Source organism: Pygoscelis adeliae, unplaced genomic scaffold (genome assembly GCF_000699105.1).
Source record: "Pygoscelis adeliae isolate BGI_AS28 unplaced genomic scaffold, ASM69910v1 Scaffold174, whole genome shotgun sequence".
NCBI classification, from domain to species: Eukaryota; Metazoa; Chordata; class Aves; order Sphenisciformes; family Spheniscidae; genus Pygoscelis; species Pygoscelis adeliae.
In genome coordinates this window covers 6,383,429-6,399,737 of record NW_008824676.1, presented here as the reverse complement: position 1 = coordinate 6,399,737, position 16,309 = coordinate 6,383,429, and the positions used below count along the sequence as shown (strand labels likewise).

The window sequence follows — 16,309 nt, the reverse complement described above, 5'->3', positions numbered from 1 at the left end:
CAGGGAAGTGGTTGAGTCACCATCCCTGGAAGCATTTAAAAGACGTGTAGATGCAGCACTTGGCGACATGGTTTAGTGGGCATGGTGGTGTTGGGTTGACGGTTGTCGTTGATCTTAGAAGTCTTTGCCAACCTTAATGATTCTATGATTCTAAGTTACTGCTGTCGTGAAGAATTGACAGAACCACTACAAAATCTGTGCCATTTACCTCACTTGTCTGTCCCACTTTGGTAGCCACGGTTTTTACTTTCAGGAAGCATGGGCTCATATTGCCTCATATCATTCAAGTGGTCTGAAAACTGTAAATGGAGGATATTGTTTTCTAATTCAAGTCACAACTTGCTTCCATGAGAGAGCACAGAAGTTTCAGAAAGAAAGAATCAGTCTCATGCTGCCTGTGATGTTAATTTGTTATTAAAATACTCAAGAGAAGATGTTTGCTATTCAAATGGTGAAATGTGATCCCCTTTCTAGAATTCATACCCCAGTCAAAGGAGAATAAAGCACAACTACAGAGACTCAAGGAACAAAAATTCATTATGCAGCAGAGATCCTGCAGCCCTTGAACAGGGGAGAGATGTTGGCTGCAGCCACAGAATGTACCAAGAAGCACTGGCCGCAGCTGGCAATGACATTCCAGCTCAACAAGATCTTCCGGCATCAGAAAGTTTTAGAGACTATACTTCTCATGCTTTAAGTGCATTAAAAAAAAAAGAATATTAAAAGTAAATAATTGGGTATTATGAGACTGATGCATTGTGACAGTGAACTTGTATCGTTAAAGTTATTTCCTAGAAATGTAATAGGTCAGAATTGCTTGACAGTGAAACATGTTTTTAAAAGCCTCTACGTAACTATCAAGGAGAAAACCAGCTTGATGCACACAATTTTATGTCCCATGATGGACTGATGTGTCAGCCATTCCTTTACACTCCTCAAACATTTTTCTTGATGGGTTGCCTACCTCCATGCAAACATTTTCCTACCTGTCCATCACTGTCCTTGATAACCAACAGCACAGGTGTGTCTAATCCCAGCATAGTTCGATACAAAGTCTTCAAGCTCATGCCATGCTTTGCAGTACTGTAGACAAGAGTCCATGGATATCCAATGGTCCGTGGTGGAAGAGACTTTGTGAGCTGTTAAGATAATGACAGCTGTCTTATTTAATACATTTTTTACTATTTTTAAGAATATATTACATATAAATGAAAGCTGATTATGTTCTTCTGAACTACTACAAGTGGCCTTAAAAGCTACTTTAAAACTTCAGACCAACTCTAAAGTTTCACATGTGTATTTTATATCCCTGATCTCTCAAGCAGGTTTCTTTTCCTACCTCTACCAGTGACCTGCAGGAGAAGAATGATTTAGCAACTGAAGAACATGTGTTTGGTAAGGTTTCTAAAAGGTTTATCTAAAGATAATAAAACCACATAGTTATTCTTGCAATATTGCAAGACTATGCAATACTATGTCTCAGTACTGGGGAACTAGATCACTTAAGTCAACAGGTAACAAGCTGAAGGGTAAAGGATGCTTGCTTTCCTGTTCCTGTGCCTTTGAATGCAATCAGCCTTGATCCAAACCTTCAATAAATGCATTTAATGAGATGACTTTGGACTGGACAGCAAGAACTGCAGTGAAAGCCAAGCTGCTTTCAAGGAAGAATGAAATAAGGGCAAAGACACCGACTAGTGTGGTTATGGTGTATTGAGAGTTATGGTAAGAAAAAAAGCAACATTTTAGTTATGAATTGTGTTGTGCTTATGCATTTAATATCACACAAGGTCTTCCTACTGGTGTGTTTTACACTATGGTCATAGCATTTGTGATACATTAATGTACAATACTGAAGAGTGACATATATAAGCTAATACCTTTTCAATTTGTTCTGGCTGCAGTAATTCACTGGGATCGCTAAGGTTTGGCCGGAATGCTTCAGGCTCCAGGTCTGTTTTGATATTTGTTGCCTGTTTTGAATTGATATCTTCTCTTGTTGTTATCTACAAAAAGAACAAGAAAAAAAATAAGTATTCGCAATCCTATTAGCAGGGAAGATAAACTCTGCAGGTTTACAGTCATGCAGTTACCGATTAACAGTTACACAACTCCTTCAAAAGTTAAGAAGTCCATTAGATGTGATCTGATCAAGATCTCCACTGCTTCCGATACCAAGCCGGTACTCAACTATATACTACCAACAAATTACAGAGACACCTACTCAGAAGAAAGCTACAGCTTTCTACTAAAAAAACACCAAAAAGAATCCTCATACACAGCTGAAGGACTTCAAATGCTTTTCAGAGGTCAGCTTACAAAGCGCTTATATTTTAATAGTAACATAACATTTATATTAAATGTAATTAAAAAACCCAGACAGAAGAGGAATTGAAACTTCAACATGGACATTGCTCAGTAGTTTCTGAATCAATACTCTTTTAGAGTACTTGTGAAAGTTTTCAGATATGTAGTAGATGTGGAAAGACTGCTGTCAAGTATTTTGAGTAAAGCATCTGAATGGAGCCCTAAGAATATTGCTGCTCCATAAGCTGATCTGCTGGAGTACTTATAAGAGTCAAAGAAGAAAGAATTGAGAGGGTGGGGAGAGGAAAGCAGCAGTAATACTGCTCTAATACTTATGCTGCATATGAGCTTTGGGGTCTGGCAAAGATGCGCTATGCACAAAGATCCTGTAGTAGTTTAAAATAACTGCCCTATACATCCACCCTACTGAGTTGTTGTAGATCACCATTTAGTGGAGGTGGCAGAAGGTCACAGAACTCCTGATCAGCTACCATAGTTTACAACAGCTTCTTACCCCAGTCTACATTCATTGGCACTTTCAAGCTGAAGTGCCATGTGTTGAGAACTAGACTAGCTGAGACCCAAACAGGTTTCCTTCTATAAATCGTGCTGCAGGGATAGTTCAAACTTGCTGTGGGGATAGTGAAATCTGACAGAAGAGTAGGACAAAGTGAAGGAAGTTAGTAAATTAAGCCACTGCAGCAAGACTCATTAAAATGTTGAGCGATTTGCTAAAGAAAAAAAAAAAAATCTTAACAAGAATGAGTGCATCTGAATAATTTATCAGCCTGAACCAAGTTTCACTGGAAGTCAGACTGTCCAAATTATTTAAAGCTTGAATCCTGAGAAGTTCAAGAAACACCTGTCAACTCCAGAGTAATAACCAGTGTTTGCCACATACCTCATACACTAAACATACAGGACACAACTATGATATTTCACATACCACCATGATAAACTTTGCCAAGATTTTGCGAAGAGTTTTCTTAGTTAACAAAAGAAAAGCCAAATCAAAGAAAACTCTGAAATACAGATAAGACTATTTAAACAAATACAGCCACCTGAGCCGAAAAAAAAAGGATATCCCTTTCCCTCAAGAACTATGAAAAGCTATCACCATGAAAAACTCCCATTAAAAATAGGCTTATGAAGTTGAAGTATCAAAGTATATTCATACAATAACTTAATTACAATATTAATTCTTAACTCAAGAAAAGGTGCACTTAAAGAAAGTGAGTATCAAGCAAGCAAAAAGCTCAAGCCTTCCATTTTTCAATGGAAGGTAACAAGCATTTCCAACATAAACTATGCACTAATTTCCATACCACAACAAAAAAAAAGTATATGCATTTTGTACATGAAGCTATATGGCTAAAAGATGACCGACAGACTGCCATTATAGAGTGCTATCTCTAAAACATGTTATTTGGTAGTCCAACTCTTTTCCACCTCAGATGCCTTTCATACATCATATTCTACTTCAACTCCATAAAAGTTCAGCATCGTTCAAGTGTACAGCAGAAAGCTTATTCCCTTTGTTATTCTTTAATTCTGATTAAAGTGTACCATGCAAAACATGAATAATTTGGATTGAAGTGGTGGTGGGGTTGTGGGTTTTGGTTTTTTTTTTTGTTGTTGTTGTTGGTTGGATTTTTTGCCTTTTTTAATTATTATTATTACTACAATAAAGCAACTTTCTTCTAGGGAGAACACTGCTTTGTAAAAGTGGACAAAGACATGTGTCTGTTCAAAGGTATCTGTTTGACATAACGCAGTATAGTTTCGAAACTTGAAAATTTATTTCCCAGTAAACTTTTACAGAGTAGACTGACCTGTAGTCAGATTCTAGGGGCTCCCGAGGTTAGTAACTGCCATGCAGCCTACCCTGCAAACACTTAAATGGCCTCAGAGCAGAAAGCTTACAGGTTCCAGCCCATCACATCAGATGTTTCAAGTCAGCCTAAACCCTGAGTTTGGGCATTCCAGGTGAAAGGTATTTGGAAAGATCTCTTGCACATCCAGGATATTAATACAAGGATTCTCCATCACCACTTGCCAGAAACAGAACTGTTTTGTTCTCAAGTGGCAATGAAAGTTTTTTTTGCAAAATTTCTGATTTTCCCATAGAATTAGAACTGCAGCTTTTGGGTTCATGCTCATTATTTATTTACGTAACCGTACTACTCACAAAACATTTTAAAGCAACTAATTACTGATTATTAAACAAATAGAAATAAAAGAGCTAAGAAAATGTTTGCTTATGTGTAGTTACATAATAGGTGAAAAAAAGCCAAGATCAAAGTAAAAAAAACCAGAACTGAAACTTTTTACAGTTTCAGCAGCCAATTACTACAGCAAAACAAAATACTCAATGCTTCCCAGGAGTTCTAAGCTATGCCTTCCATCAGTAAATTATGTATGATGTACACAGCAGCTAACAATTTTATAATTGTCAAAGAACTGAGAAACACCTAAAGAGAATGCAAATATCAGTTTAAGTCCATATCTGTAAACTGTCAAAATTCAAACCAAAGTCCTGTTTTCAAAGTACTGTTTTTGGAACAGACAGCTCCATTACCAGCTCCATGTGTATGACCTCTGCTGTGTCGAACTGCCTCAGTTACCTGCTTCCATAATGGGAAAAATACTTACCTTTTCCACAGAAGTTGTGAAGCTTCATACTTGCCAAGCACTGTGAGATTCTTGATGAAAGATTCCTATATAAACACCCATGCAACAAGGTTTTGGATTCTTCACCTGGTTTACATTCTTTTTAGGAAAGCTTTATCTAGCACAACACACCAGTCTAAAGTGGAAGTTAAAAGACATCACTCTAAGTCAAGCAGTACTGAGAACAAATTTTCGAATTCTGACAGAAAATTCCTGTTTGAGAAAGTTGGAAGTAATAATTCCATCACAAAATTACTGATTCCATCATAGCATTGCACAATTAAATACATCCAAAACAAAGGAATTTTCTGCTGGATCCTTGTAGTGCTGTAGACAAGACAAACCCACTGAATGTGGGACTTGCCCTGATCAAAGACACTACAAAGAAAGATGGTTTAGTATCTGGAGATGGGGTTTAAACTACTGAAGAGGGCACCTGGAGACGTCTGCAGAGTGTGCGCAGTTCTTCACTATTTAGAGCATCGATCCTGCGGTGATACTCAGCCACTGACACTACCTGAATATGGAGACAGGAAGACAATAATTCCACTGACAGTTGAAGAAAAGTAAAAAGGTAAGAAAGAAAAAAAGTGGAGGAGAGTAATGAAGGAAAAATGTGCAATGATAACAAACAAACAACAAGTGCTAAAAGACGTTTGTTTCTGCAAGGACAATGTACATGTAGGTGATTTTAGATGTATGAGTAGACACAGCAAAATTACAAATTAAACACTAATGGCACTAGCAGTCAGATATATCTCACTGCTCTAGGATCAATATAGAACTGATATAGGAGCACATAAAGTTACCAGTATCAGGATGCTAAATTAGAAGTCAATCTGAGTTGTATGGCTTAACCCAAACTCTTCAGCCCAAAGTCCTCTCAAACACTCTTTACACCCAGATTAATAAGTCCTGTGCACCTGGTTTGCTTTCCTGGATAAAGACTAGAAGCAAACCTCAGGCTTCTCAGTAGGTTCCGACTCTTCTGTCTAGCAGTGAAGATACAGTTAAAGACAAGGTCGCAGGACTAAAGTTTTATAGCTCTCCAATACCACCCCACAATATCTTTATCCTGTACTTTCTGTTCACCTCCAAAGCTTTAGGAGCCGCTCATCTGTTAACACATTCACTCCAAATGGCACCTCCACTTTGGCAGGAAGTGTACAGACAGAAAGCCTTTAGTCAGAAAGCTCTAGAACATGCTGCTCTGGTGCAACAAGCCGGCTAAAGGACTACAACAGTCATTTTGATGTAACTACAGCAAATAATGTGATTTTGAGAATGACTCAAAATCATCATTTGTATGAAAGCATCTTAAAACAGCTGGTGGAGAGATTAAATGGATGTCCCGTGTAGTAAGAGTGTATTAAAAACTTCTAGAGCCTACCACAGTGCAAAGGAAGATAACCACAAGTCCAGCGGCTCCCCATCTACCTGCCCCTACTACAAGGAGTTTGGCCAGATACTCGCCACTGTCCTGAGTACAGAGCCCACAGTCATGCATGACTGGCTCTTGAGCAGCGATGGTTCACTCTACCCCATGCAACTGCAAGGCAAGGAAAAAGGAATACTTGTGACATCCAATTTTACTACTAAATAATCACTAATTACTAGCACTCTATTTCCACCATTTTCTACTGTTCTCTTAAAAATATCAAGAAAATTGTCGTAAATTGTATTGGTTTGTGCATTCTCAGGTCGAGTAGCTATATCCAAAGCTTTAACAGTATTCCGCTCAAGCATGTAAGTCATAGTGTAGTTTTGTCCTTTTATCTGCTATAACAGATCATTGTAAATTACATTGTTCACCCCAGCACCTTATGAATGTAATCCTGAAAAGCAATAATGTGAGGACCCTTTAGCCTTTTTGCTTCTTTAAGCTCAGCCCCTATCACATGAGAGGCAGTAGTTAACTTACAATGGGACATAAACCTGTGGTTACTTAAAGAGATTCTTGCAAAAAGAAAGAAATCTCATCATCCCCGACACCATTATATAGTTGCTCTTTCATATACCAGAATGTAGGCTATTTTACAGGCAATGCCATCTTGCCTTCGACTTGTCAAACACATACTCTATCAACATCCTGCACCCGGGAGCTGCTTATCAACCCTTTTGCTCAATGATCAAGATCTGACACACCTTTTCATATGCCATGGGAGTGCCAGCATCCTCAGAAGTGTGCACAAGGTAATTTGATAAATTTCTTACCTGACAGAAACATGAACACTTATCCAAGTATGTACACAATAATAGCTCCTTGGCATCCTGAACCTGTTGCACACCATCACATTACATCTTTACATCTGTTTTGTGAACAAAAGGCTGCATAGTGGCAGACCATTGGTATGCAGTGACTAACATCATAAATAGCATATCACAGAACATCAAACTATCAACAGGAAAATTAAGGGCAAGGAAGCCACCCTCTCAAACCCAGTGTATTATTTTAAGTATACAGTCCATACTAAATTCTGTAAGTAAGCCACAAGACAAACTGTCTCAAGGTTATCCACTCATCACTGAACTAGGCTTTAAATGAGGACATTAAGATACCTCAACAGTTCAGTTACAGTACCTGACCTTCTACAAGATGCTTAGCGTTTAGGTCAACATGTTTTATTTTTGCATTGCAGTGGACAAGATTATGTACTTTAGGATTCTGTAGCTCATTTAATCATGAAGTCATGTATACCTAAGCCTACTAGCAACTATCTTCTACAACTTCATTCAGGAACTGGTTGAGATAGATCTTGAAAACAGCTAGCGTTTTGTCCCTGCAACACTTGAGAGGGCTGTTTTGAAATGTCAGTAATATCATTAGTTAGAAGTTTATTCTGTTTTATAAACTGGTTTAATTCATAGTCTGCTTATGCCGTTTCCTCTTCCATCAAGATTTCTTCATTTTCCTTCCTTGTAGTCATATTAATCCTCTATTCTATTCCACCAAACTAAATAAACCAGTTATTTTGTTCCCTTCCCCCCAACCCCTACATCAGCTGTCTGTTCTCCTGATCATTCCAGGAGCTACTTTCCACCTCATTCCACTTTGAACTTTCATTCTTAAACACAGAACTTCACTAGTTTTTCAGATGGTATTAGAAACACCTGGAAAGCAAGGACTTTCATTCATGAAAGACAAATGCAGTTTTGTACACATCATACTGGACTGTGGTTTTCAGTACACAATGTTTCTTTGTAATAAAATTCTTTCATTTTTGGGTAGGTAGCAGTGGATGCCATTTATCTGTCAAGACTTTTGATGCTATCCTGTAGTAGCCTTGCAATCAAATCTGTTACGTATCAAATGCGTGAAGAACAAGGCTGAAAAAGTGGCTGGACCACTGAGCTCAAAGCGTTGATGTTATTGATGGTTAAGGACTGCAACAGGCTTCCCAGGGAGGCTGCAGAATCTCCATCCTTGGAGGCTTTCAAAGTTTGACTGAGCAAGGTCCTGAGTCAACCTGGAGAAGTTCTTAAATATAAGTCCTTAAGATATAGGACAAGGCTTTCCAAATTACAATACAGTCCATGTCCTTACACAGAAATTGCTAAATCACCCAAAATTGTAGCGATCTAAGTATTCTGCCCAGGATTAGAGTGCAGGCCTACCTATAAGAGTTTGTTATGTGCTTTATTTGCTGTGCTCTCTTCACTATGCCAGATCAGCATCCAGTTTCCTTGATACCCAAAGCTAGTTTTGAGGATCGGGAAGTGTTCCTGAAGGACCCTCTGTTCTCTCTCTAGTTATTTTCCACTTCAAAAAGAATGCAGGAGGAGAGAACAGCTAAACCTCTTATGGTTAACTTGGGCACTGGTTGGAATAGACCAAAACAAATAATGTGTATAGCCAGGAGATTAGTGGGCTTCAGGGCAAAAATGATTCTGCTCAGGGACTTGCAGCAGTCCACCATAGGACAATTCCAAGGGCTAATCAAGTTTGAAATGACATGGGAGATATCATTAGAGATCTAATACTACCTGCTATATTCATAATAGCAACATTGATGAGAAAACACGGGATGAGTCGTATGACTCTTGTAGCATGAATGCCTTTCAGCTTGACTCTCCACACCATGTGAGTTAACCACTTAGCAGAACACACAACAGTTTTAATATTTAATGCAGCAAGTCAAATTGAGGGTTTGCATACTAATGATTCAACCAATCAAGTGGCTTAGGATTCTCCTCCTGGAGAAACTCATGCTTCTAAACCATGTTTTTCCTGAAAGTACTTAACTCTTGCAAGCTATGCTGGCATACGCAGTGAGCAAAACAGAAATTGAAATTCCTAATATGGAACTTATTTGTCCTTCAACAATACACATGAAAATGCAGTTACAATTGTTTGAACGTCCATGAAGGACAGTTTCCCATGTGGATGGTGACACATCAGCCCTTTCAGCCAGTGGTCATAATCTGCTATATGCAGCTGTAAACATGAAAACTGCTTACACCAATGAGGCATTCCTCTGCCAGTTTAACAAAGCTGAGTGACCAACACACATGCACCTAATGCATATTTGCTAACAGAGCAGTGTAATTGCTGCCCTCAAACGAAGTACACTAAACTTTCAGAGTTAACAAGTAGCTGAAACTGTCTCCTTAGGGAGAGAGGGGGTCTTATCAGAGCTGAACAGTGCTTCTGAAAGATAAGAATGGAGAAAGCATAACAGTATAAGTTGTCCTCTTCAACATAAGTTAGCTATACCCTCATGATTAACTGTGAATATGAAATAAAAAACAAATATAAAGAAAGAGAATGAAAGCTGAACAATTTTACTTTGAATCTTAATACAGCTGTTGAAAATCAGGTGAACTGCAAGCTTCATGAACGTTATTTCTTGAGTCAAAAAGAGTTTCACCTTTAAAGTTCCAGGATATTTGAGAAAAATAAATGCCAGTGTAATTTTATCAAGCCATTTACAAAGTTACGCCAAAATATCAGTCCATCTCTGATTCATCAGTAAATGGGGAACAGAAAGAAAGGATCAAACCCTTTCTCAAGGCTGTTAATTATCTCCCAATGAAAATAAACGGTGCATTTGTAAACTGAATGCTGTTATGAATATTTTAAGAGAAAACACTAACTTTGTTTTTCAGACAAATTTACTTTCCTCCTAAAATCTTAGACACTGCTTGAGAGAAAGCAATATTGAAGAAGCAGTCTTCTCCATCACAGATACAATTATTTGGGACATATCGATTATATTACAATAATGTATTTAATACATGGGGTTTACCACATCAGATAAACAGTTATAAGGTATCATTCTGAAAAAAAACTAAGACTAATTTAATCTGATTCATTTTTAATGAGAAGAAAAAAAATCCATGCGTAACATTTCCATGTGCCTCCTTGCAAATATAAGCCTCAGTTTAACAAAACAGGTAATATGAAGAGTTCAGCTGCATCTATCAGACTATTTACATGCTCATACCATCAGAAGTTTTCCTCGATATATTTTGAGCTAGGACCCAAAAATACAAATTATAGATGGAAGTGATTGTAGATGCAAGTCCAGCCCTCTGCTACATGAAGAGTTTAGGAAAACAGATCAATTGAGGGAACTAATATTTATTTGAATTCCATTCCAACAGCATCTAAGAATTCAAAACCTAGACCCCATTCTTTTACATGGGCACTGCCTAAAACAAGACCACCCACTTCCCCCCCTCCAAAAAAAAACCAACCAACCAAGAAAATAAAAGACAGATCCTCTGGATTCAAGCCACTCTAAGAAAAAAGTGAAATACAAACAGATGAGAAAGCAATTGGGCAGTATTGGTCATTCTGTCAGCATTAACAACATTGCAGAAAGTCTTCGGAGGCACACCTGAGAGCAGGAATTAGCACTGAAGCAAAGTATGCTACAATGAAACCCAGAGATACCATCCTAACGCAGCTTCACAGGACCACAGAGCGTGCAGGCTCTCAGGGTTCTGGACCCTCCTTATGTCCAGGAACGCAGTTCATGTGAGTCCACTCTGGTGGCTGCAAAGCTGAGCATTTTCTGTCTCGTGTGGTTTTCAGCCAATTCAGCTCCCTGTCACTCTACTGGTGACAAGGAAGGGAAGGTACAAGAGCTAGCCATTTTAAGCAGAGGAGAGGGACTGGAGAATCACAGCAGTCCCCTGAATTGGCTGGCACTGCGGTTCCTTCTCTCTTTCAATACCTTTAAAACTGGCCATCTCAGAACTGTTCTGCACACCACGGTGTTTTCCAGAGCAGGGACAGAAAAGCTGACTAAGTTACACGACAGCAACATTCTCCCTGTGATCAGTATTGTCCCCACAGCTTTGCAGGACAGACTTAAGTATCTGCCTCAAAGTGCTCTAAGCCCACAGCAACTGTATCAAGCCGTAATTAACATATACTGAAGATAAATGAAAATACCTGCAATAGCCAGAATTAATAAATGAACGTGAGAAGAAAGCCATCAAAGCCTGCAGCACACAGAAACTGTTACGACGAGTCTGGAAACCTTTATAACAGGCTATTTTTTCAAGATATGAGAATTCACTAATTTGAGGGATATGATAATGCCAGCAAGAGAAATTAACATTAAACAAAGTTTAGGATGTTTGTGCAAAGAACTAAGAATTAGATTTATGAAAGTTACTTTCTTAAAGAGACAGGTCAGGCAACTTAACTCATTTTGTCAAAAATAAAAAAGTCTGTAGCTGCATTACCAATAAAACCCAGCTGTCTAGGACCATTTGATTTATTTTGCAAAATAATTTAAGGAAGTTTCAGCACTAGCAAGCAGAGAAACTAGAAGTTCAGTTGCCGAAACTACAGCACCTGGTGCCTGACCTCAAGCTGCCACCCCAGGAGAAGGCAGGCTGAGCAAGGTTACATCTCAGTTCTGACAGTGCCATGCAGGGATCCTTTCTGGTATGACAAGAAAGTACTGTACTTGCTTAGAAGTAGGTAACTGAATCACAGGCCAGCATGGAAATATTTGTCTCTTTCATCAGAAAAAGGATCAACTAAGGATCGACTTCAGATAGCACAGACCATTAAAAATACACAAACAAAATATAAGCCTCTACTACTCATTTGTTTTCTTTCAACTTACAATCAACCTTTTCAAGTGTCCATCTGCTACTGTACTTTGACTGCATTTGTAGTGAGACCTAATATTTCACAATTAATAAAAGTGTAAATAATCTAACACCTAATAATTAAATGGAAGATCTAGTCGAGGTATGATGCATAAACCTAATTATTTAGGACAGCAGATATGGCAAATATCTGTCATCAAGGAAAAGTTCTAGGCTTAGTGATCAGTGTAAGAAAGTACTAAATTGCACTCTGCTTTTATTTTTATTTTTAAAAAGACTCAGATCATCAGTTCACTCTTTATTACTCTAAAACAACACTTAGTATGGAAAGCTGACTTTAAAAAGATCTTTGTAGCAGTATTATTGGCTTGATGCAACCTTGCATTTCTGACATCCACAGGGATGAAGTACTAAGTTCTCACCTTTCACATGTAAGCCCCTATTATTATATCTCCATAATAGCCAAAGAACTACAGCCATTAGCTTACCAAATACAGTCAACCAATAAATCAAGAACCTCAGAAGTCGTGCAAGTCTCAAACCATTCAAACTATTAAAACCAACACCCTTTAATTCCCTTTGCATAGTATCTTAAGAATATAAAAGCCAAATATTAGGTTTTGTTGTTTTTGTCCCCTTTGGCTACACCGCCTATCGAACCTCTGCAAAGCATTTGTGGCAGGACAAGCATTCCCAAAGAAGGCAATCCACCTTTTGTTCTCTTGCATTGTCTGATGTCTTTTGTCTAAATTGCTTTGACAGAAGAATGGTTGCCAGCATTTTTGACATTCTAGAAACTGATTAGCATCTCTTCTATTGCAGTACAATAAAGGGACACAGTAAATACCAAACAGATTTACTAAAAAAGTGGGAAACCAACATTACTGGGTTTTTGAAGGGAGAGCATACTACCTTGGTTAGTTACTAAGATTTTTATTCTGGGAAGGTATCGAACCCCTACAATACTCAGCCCAAATTTACTCTATCACCACAAAAATAACAAAGGCCTTTCAGGTAAATAATCCAGGGCAACTTAGTTGCTTCAAGCAAGCATTCTTGTTTTATTATATCACTCCATTTGGTCCAGCAATCATGTTATTTCATGTCAGATGGGTTTCCATCCAAATTTCAGAACAATCACTAATGAAACATTTAGTCAAAAACCTGTGCTTCATATGTGCTGCCAGTCTCTTTAATATGCTTCCCACTTTGTCTTGCGTAACACAGAACTAATGGTTCCAATACTCCTTCCCTCTTTTCTGTAAGGTTACACTTGCACGTTATCTTTATGATCATTCATTGAAGGAAAACACCCAATTTCAAAAATAGAGCATGTCTTGTCGACATAGCAACATTTTAAAAATATTCCCATCTGTAGATACCTCTGTACCCTTTTTTCTGATTTGACTTGTTTTACACGTTAAAATAACCTGTTCTCTACCTCTCTCACAGCAAAGAAGATTCTCATACAGTCTTCAGTTCAACCTCTCCTTAAGAGCTGATAACTATTGCTTTTATTAGCATAGTTGGACTCTGGCTAAGATGAAGTGTTGGTCCTAAGGGAAATAATGATAACAAGGGATACTACTACTTTTTTAATTAGCTGGGCAAGATATCTTTCTATCTACATATATAGATATATATTAAAGAACACATTCTTGGTAAACTTCAGATACCTTTTACACTGCTAAAGGGTATGCTCAAATTACATTTCAGTTAATTTAGGAATTACATCTCCTTTCTACATTCCATTGCCACAGAGGAAAATTAAGAGCCTATTATTTAAAAAATATTTTGTTAGTTAGGAACACATGTTTACAGAACCAGTTGTTGCCACATGACAATTTCACATTCTGCAAGTAACCTGGCTACAAATAAAGATCAAAATAAAAACCACAGTCAACAGCACCTCTGAAAGAAGCATGCACCAAACCCCAGAGATCTGTAACTCTTGAAAAGATGGTAAAAAGCCTGTCACAGGCAGAGTCTGAATGAAAAATATCTTCCAGATCTACCAGCTGGTAAAAGCACAAGAAGTATATTGTCAAGATCACTTCCTCCTTATCCCCAAGATGTTACTGTTTTGCACAGCTCACTGAGAACCATTTCCTTTACATGCTACTACAAGTTTAAGTCTTTTTGGGGAAAACAACACTGAAAAACCACCACAGTTACTTTCATAAATATAAAACTGTAAAAACAGTGGTATTGGTCCCCCCTTCATTATAAATGTGAGAGTGAGACTACAGCATACTCATCTCCGTCAATTTAGAAGTATTATCAAACCTTCATATGGTTGAATGACTTCTGAGTTACCATTTGATTATACCTTCTCAGGAGATTTACACTTTTCTAATTAAATGCCAATGCAAACTACTGTTCATAGTATTTAGCTATAAATCACACTTTTGTTGAAAAAAATGCATTATTCCAAAGAAAAAAAAAAAAAGAACCCACCCTAAAACTGTTGAACCCCTTAATGCTCAAAGCAGTTTCTTTTATCTAATGCCAATGGAATACCAGCACTTAGGTTATGCACCTAAAAGTAATGAAAATTTGTGACTTAGCATCCTGTTTACACATGCAAAATTTAAACTTCCAGAAACTGCCTCTGCACCACAAAATTACAAGAATGCAATAACAGAAATGAACATACTACACTGAAAATTACCAGAGCGTATTTATGATTAACTGGCTGGTGCTTTCTTCCCTTCTTCCCATACCAGAGATGAGACATTTCCCTTCTAAAAATAAAATGAGACTAAAAAAGAAAAAAAAAAAAAATCATTCAAGGCTGTTAGAAAGCATTCTCTGTACCTGCTGTCAGTTCCAGGCACAGGCAGAGCCCCACGACGGTGACAGGATAGTTTGCTAGATGCACACAGTTGACTGACACGGCAGGGAACAAATGAACGAGTGTACAGTAGGGGGACGTATCGCAAATGATGACGGTACAGAAGAAGAAAGGTTTCCTGTATTCAAGTGTGGTTGCAGAGCACTAGTTTGTTAAAAAGGCTAAAATATTTAAAGATACAGAACAACTCAATTTTTCTTATACAATAGTGAAGAATACAAAAATATCCCTCAAGAACTGCTTGCAATATTCTGTTACACTATAATTGTTCATAAACAAGTTCTAATGGTAACAAATTTGCACTCAATATTAAAAAAACAGTTTGTCTTACTTATGTTGACAACTGTATATAAACTCTGTCAGTTATTTCTTAAGAATCCAGAATCAGTTTAAAAAGTGGTTTTTTTTTTTTTTAAACACTTTTTAAAAAAATGTTTTAAAGCATTTGGAAACTGTTAGCCTCACAGCATTTTCAGTTCTGTAAGCTACAAGAAGAAAACGAACCCTTTCGTCTGTAAGCTAAACTTGCTGTATGGGTTAAATGCTAGTCCCAGCAATAAAGTATTTTTGGAATCACGATTTAATTATTTTTTTTCTTAAGGAAGGATATTTATTTAAACAGGCACGTGCAACAGCAATACGCACAGCAACCCTTTGAGAGTTTCTTTGTAGTAGCATTTGGAGGCTTCCCCCCCAAAAAACACCCAGTGCTCTGAGTCCTGGGTAGAAGTATTAAATAGGACAGGGCAGCGGCAGGCAGCATCACAACAACATTAAAAACATTGCTCACTCGTGCTGTTGCTCTGTGATCTAAAAGCCAAGATGCCCAAGCACAGAAAACCAGTACCAAAACTTGTACTTAACTATACTGCAGACTGCACTGTAATGCCTCCCCTTGCGTTAGTATCTAACAGTGTAATTCAGATGGATAAAAATATTTTTCTTTTCAGTAAAAACTTCCTCAGGAGCTGGTAACTGTAAAAATCAATTTGTTCCAACTTAGGAGAATTAAGGTGGCGAGTAAGAACATTTTTATCACTGGGACATCGAAAGCTGGGATTTAGGAAACTCAAAGATACAATAATACGCTAGATACGCAGTCAAATGGTGTAAGATTCAAACAATAAACCATATGCCCATTTGTTTGACTTTTTTAAATAATAAGTGAGCTAATACTGAGGTAAAATAAGAACAAAAAAATGGACAGCCTTGAAACTGTTTCAAATGAGAAAGTTACAATCAATACAAAAAATAAAATACGAGCTACAACCTTCCTCCCACCATCCTCCCCTGAAGTCTGGCAAATCTTAAAGGAACGTAGAGTATGCAGAAAAACTATTTCAAACTATCTCTGGACATGCGATTTCTAAGCCAAAAAGCAAAAGCTAGCCACACAACTAATTCACC

At 37.7% G+C, this 16,309-nt stretch overlaps 1 protein-coding gene across 4 annotated transcripts in view; it reads right to left on the bottom strand.

Annotated features, from left to right (window-relative positions):
- OXR1 (oxidation resistance 1) overlaps positions 1-16,309 on the bottom strand; it is a 152,466-nt gene that overhangs the window by 9,855 nt on the left and 126,302 nt on the right. For 2 of the 4 annotated variants that reach the window (XM_009323099.1, XM_009323100.1), the window contains 3 exons: positions 5,414-5,494; positions 1,881-2,006; positions 987-1,139 (listed from right to left, as the gene is read on the bottom strand). In XM_009323099.1, the coding sequence (XP_009321374.1) occupies positions 987-1,139; positions 1,881-2,006; positions 5,414-5,494 (360 nt within the window). Of the gene's footprint in view, positions 1-986; positions 1,140-1,880; positions 2,007-5,413; positions 5,495-14,719; positions 14,786-16,309 lie in introns of those variants that run through there. The other 2 variants (XM_009323102.1, XM_009323101.1) reach the window with 2 other exon arrangements.